At 49.4% G+C, this 3,279-nt stretch overlaps 1 protein-coding gene across 1 annotated transcript; it reads left to right on the top strand.

Annotated features, from left to right (window-relative positions):
* The first annotated feature begins 293 nt into the window (after positions 1-293).
* BGZ61DRAFT_467988 (kinase-like domain-containing protein) lies at positions 294-3,014 on the top strand. Its single transcript, XM_046247836.1, has 7 exons — positions 294-1,241; positions 1,293-1,374; positions 1,496-1,768; positions 1,820-1,876; positions 1,939-2,275; positions 2,356-2,443; positions 2,500-3,014. The coding sequence occupies exons 1-7, from the start codon at positions 378-380 to the stop codon at positions 2,713-2,715; spliced, it is 1,917 nt and encodes a 638-aa protein (XP_046094189.1). The 5' UTR covers positions 294-377; the 3' UTR covers positions 2,716-3,014.
* The last annotated feature ends 265 nt before the right edge of the window (positions 3,015-3,279 follow it).

Below are 3,279 nucleotides of genomic sequence, written 5' to 3'. Positions count from 1 at the left end.
TTCCTGGGCACTTCCCGCGAGGGGAAAGGCAACGCGACACCGTGGGAAAACCCCGAAGGGACTAGATGAAGGTCGTGGCAGCCCGGATGCTTTTTGATAAAGAAGAAAGAAAAAAAGAAGAGTAGAAATTGTGGCGAGTGTGCCGCATTATAAAGAAGTTGATGAAGGCGCTAGTCTGTTTTAGGATGATTTAGTCAGCAACCATCCCAACCACTGATGCATGGTCTCTGCTGCAAGTGATGGAATATCCGACGTGTACATGCCCTTACCCAGTGCCGTGGAGCAGCCAGCAAAAATGACGTCGAAAGATTTGGGCTCAAATGGTGAATTTTGCATTCAGTTTCATGTGTATTGAGCTCCTGCAATAAGGACTCCGTATGGTATTGTTCTTCCATGGACAGTTTGAGCTGCACACAACCCTTCTCGGCCTTACGTTTATCCGACGCTCGACCGACACGGCGCGAGATCAAGGGCTCGAACTCTCAAACGTCGTCGCGCGAGGAACCAGTTGCTCTTCGTCCCTCGACGACGATACAATGTCTACGCTTACAGCAGCCCGCCAGACTCAGACGCATGGTCTCGGCCAGAGACCGTTCGATCACGAAGATTTCCGACCACCTCTACTCTTGTCGGATCCGCCGAACCCCTCCCTCCACCACCAAACACATCCTGATTCAACGTCGGAATCGAGCACGTCTCTCCGCACTGCGATACAGTCGCCTCATCCGTACCACGGCAGCGACAGACAGCTTCGGTCTTCTCAGAATAAAACGAGATTGCCAGATTGGAACGAATTCTACAAGAATGGCCTTCCCCAAGAGATCATTGTCATCGAAGATACGCCGGAGCCTTGCCCGGACCGCCCGACAGACGAGCCCACGAGCTATCACACCACCGCTCCCTCGATAAAACCCGCCTCAACTAGGAAACGAAAATTCGACGAAGAACCAGTTGCACAGCCCCAGAGACCCGCCGATGAGCCATACGTGGAGAAGTCGGGTGCGAGGACCGTACAGCCACAACGCGCGGAAATCCGGTTACCACAGCCAAATTCCACGCCGCAGTTGGGCTCGCCTGATCCGCGAGTAAACCAGAAGAGGAAGAGAACCCGGTATCAACTTGCGAATGGAGCCAGTACGGACATTGATGCCAGGTCACTGCTGGGGACCAACATCGAATACAAAGGTCTCACCAAACCAGTGCTCAGAGCGAAAGATGTGGCCGTCAGAGTCGGACACACGGTCAGTGATTGATGTCTCACAATTATTTGCCCAATTGCTCACAATCATTAGGGTTCGAGGGCCGATAACAAGAAAATTGATGACGACGACGGACACTATATTGTTGTTCCTGATGAAGATCTCACCAGTCAATGTCAGTTTTTCGCGGTGTTTTCTGGCGGTGTACTTACCATTCTTCAGACAAAATCCGCAAACTCCTCGGTCAAGGAACTTTTGGCAAGGTCGTGCAAGCCCTCGACAGCAAAACAACGAAGTGGTTGCCGTGAAGGTGATCCGATCCGTGCAAAAATACCGTGATGCAGCCAAAATCGAACTGCGCGTTTTGCAGACACTCCGACAAAACGATGCCGAAAACAAGTACAGGTGCATTCATCTTCGCGACTGCTTCGATTTCCGCGGTCATACCTGTCTCGTCATGAATCTGCTTGACTCTAGCATTTTCGATTATCTCAAGGGTAATGGCTTCGTGCCCTTCCCAAACAGTCATATCCAGAGCTTTGCCAAACAGCTCTTGACAAGTGTCGCTTGTAAGTTCTCAGTAGTCATACTTGGTTTCTCGATTCTAATAATATCTCCAGTTGTCCACGACCTGGGACTGATCCATACCGATCTAAAACCGGAAAACATTCTCCTCTGTGACGCCTCCTACCAAACATTCACCTACAATCGCACCATCCCTCATCCCGGACGTCCCCAGGTCGCCAAGCCGAACATCGGAAGGTTCTCTTAAACCCCGAAATCAGACTCATCGACTTTGGATCAGCGACTTTCCAAGATGAGTACCACTCCTCTGTCGTGTCAACGCGCCATTACAGAGCCCCTGAAATCATCCTCGGGCTTGGATGGTCCTTCCCCTGCGACATTTGGAGTATAGGTTGCATCCTCGTTGAATTTTTCACAGGCGACGCGTTGTTCCAAACACATGATAACGTTGAGCATTTGGCTTTGATGGAAGCCGTGTTTGACATGAAAATCGACACCGAGTTGGTGCGGAAAGTTAACCGAATGTCCTCTAGAAGCAACAGTGCAGCCAGGTAAGTGTTTCTCTGAACCACAGGCCTTGCAAACCCGTGACGGATGGTAGTTCTTTTCAGACAACTAATGATGTCAGCAGTTACTTCAAGCGCTTTCGACTGAACTACCCGACTCCTGAGACAAACCGAGCTTCAAGAAGATTCGTCAGAACCATGAAGCGGCTAGATGTACGCCCCAACACCGAGATCTAACTATTTTGGACATGACGCTCATACAAACACAGGAGATTATTCCCACCAAAAGCAACACTTTTCTGAAACACTTTCTCGATCTGCTCCAAAAAATATTCGTATATGACCCCGCTCGTCGCATTACGGCAAAGGAAGCATTAAATCATCCATGGTTCCAGGAACCAGTACGCGATGATGGGACAGAAGCAGCGCGAATCCGCCTGGAAAGAGCACAAATGTTTCCACACAGCTCTCAGACACGGCTGTAGTCGTCGGTTCAAAGAACGTGGGTGTCGAGGATTTTGATTTGGGTACATCTACGGCATGATCATTGCGGGGACATTTACTTTATGACGGCGCTTTGGTTGAGTTTCTCAATAAAGACGGGCGTACGCTCAAAGATGGAATGACGGGTCTAAACAAAGGAGACAGGAGTAGGTTTATATGATGATACCCAGTACAGAGGATGAATACAACTTGTCGCGTGCTCGTGTCACGTTATGGAGTCTTGGTATGGATACAATCCGCCCTAGACCAGTTGAATGAACAAATTGAACTACATCTCTCACTTGTATAACATTGAAGCTAGCGTGAACCTTTGTTATGCAAATATGACTGCCGACTCTATAATGGAGGTTAGTCTGTCATCACCTCACCCTTGAGTTGTGAATTACCGTAGATGCAACGATGGCACATTATGCGCTGATATGCTCAGATGTGCATGGCACAAGGTGACCAGATCAAGTTTGAAAGTTGGCCTTGGTTACAACTGTGCCAAGTCCCCCAGACGTCGTATGCGCATATCCGTGAGCTTCTACTTGGAGGAACATGTG

The sequence above is a fragment of the Ilyonectria robusta genome (genome assembly GCF_021365365.1).
Source record: "Ilyonectria robusta strain PMI_751 chromosome Unknown BGZ61scaffold_65, whole genome shotgun sequence".
In the NCBI taxonomy this organism is placed as follows: Eukaryota; Fungi; Ascomycota; class Sordariomycetes; order Hypocreales; family Nectriaceae; genus Ilyonectria; species Ilyonectria robusta.
This window is presented reverse-complemented; position numbering and strand designations above follow the sequence as displayed.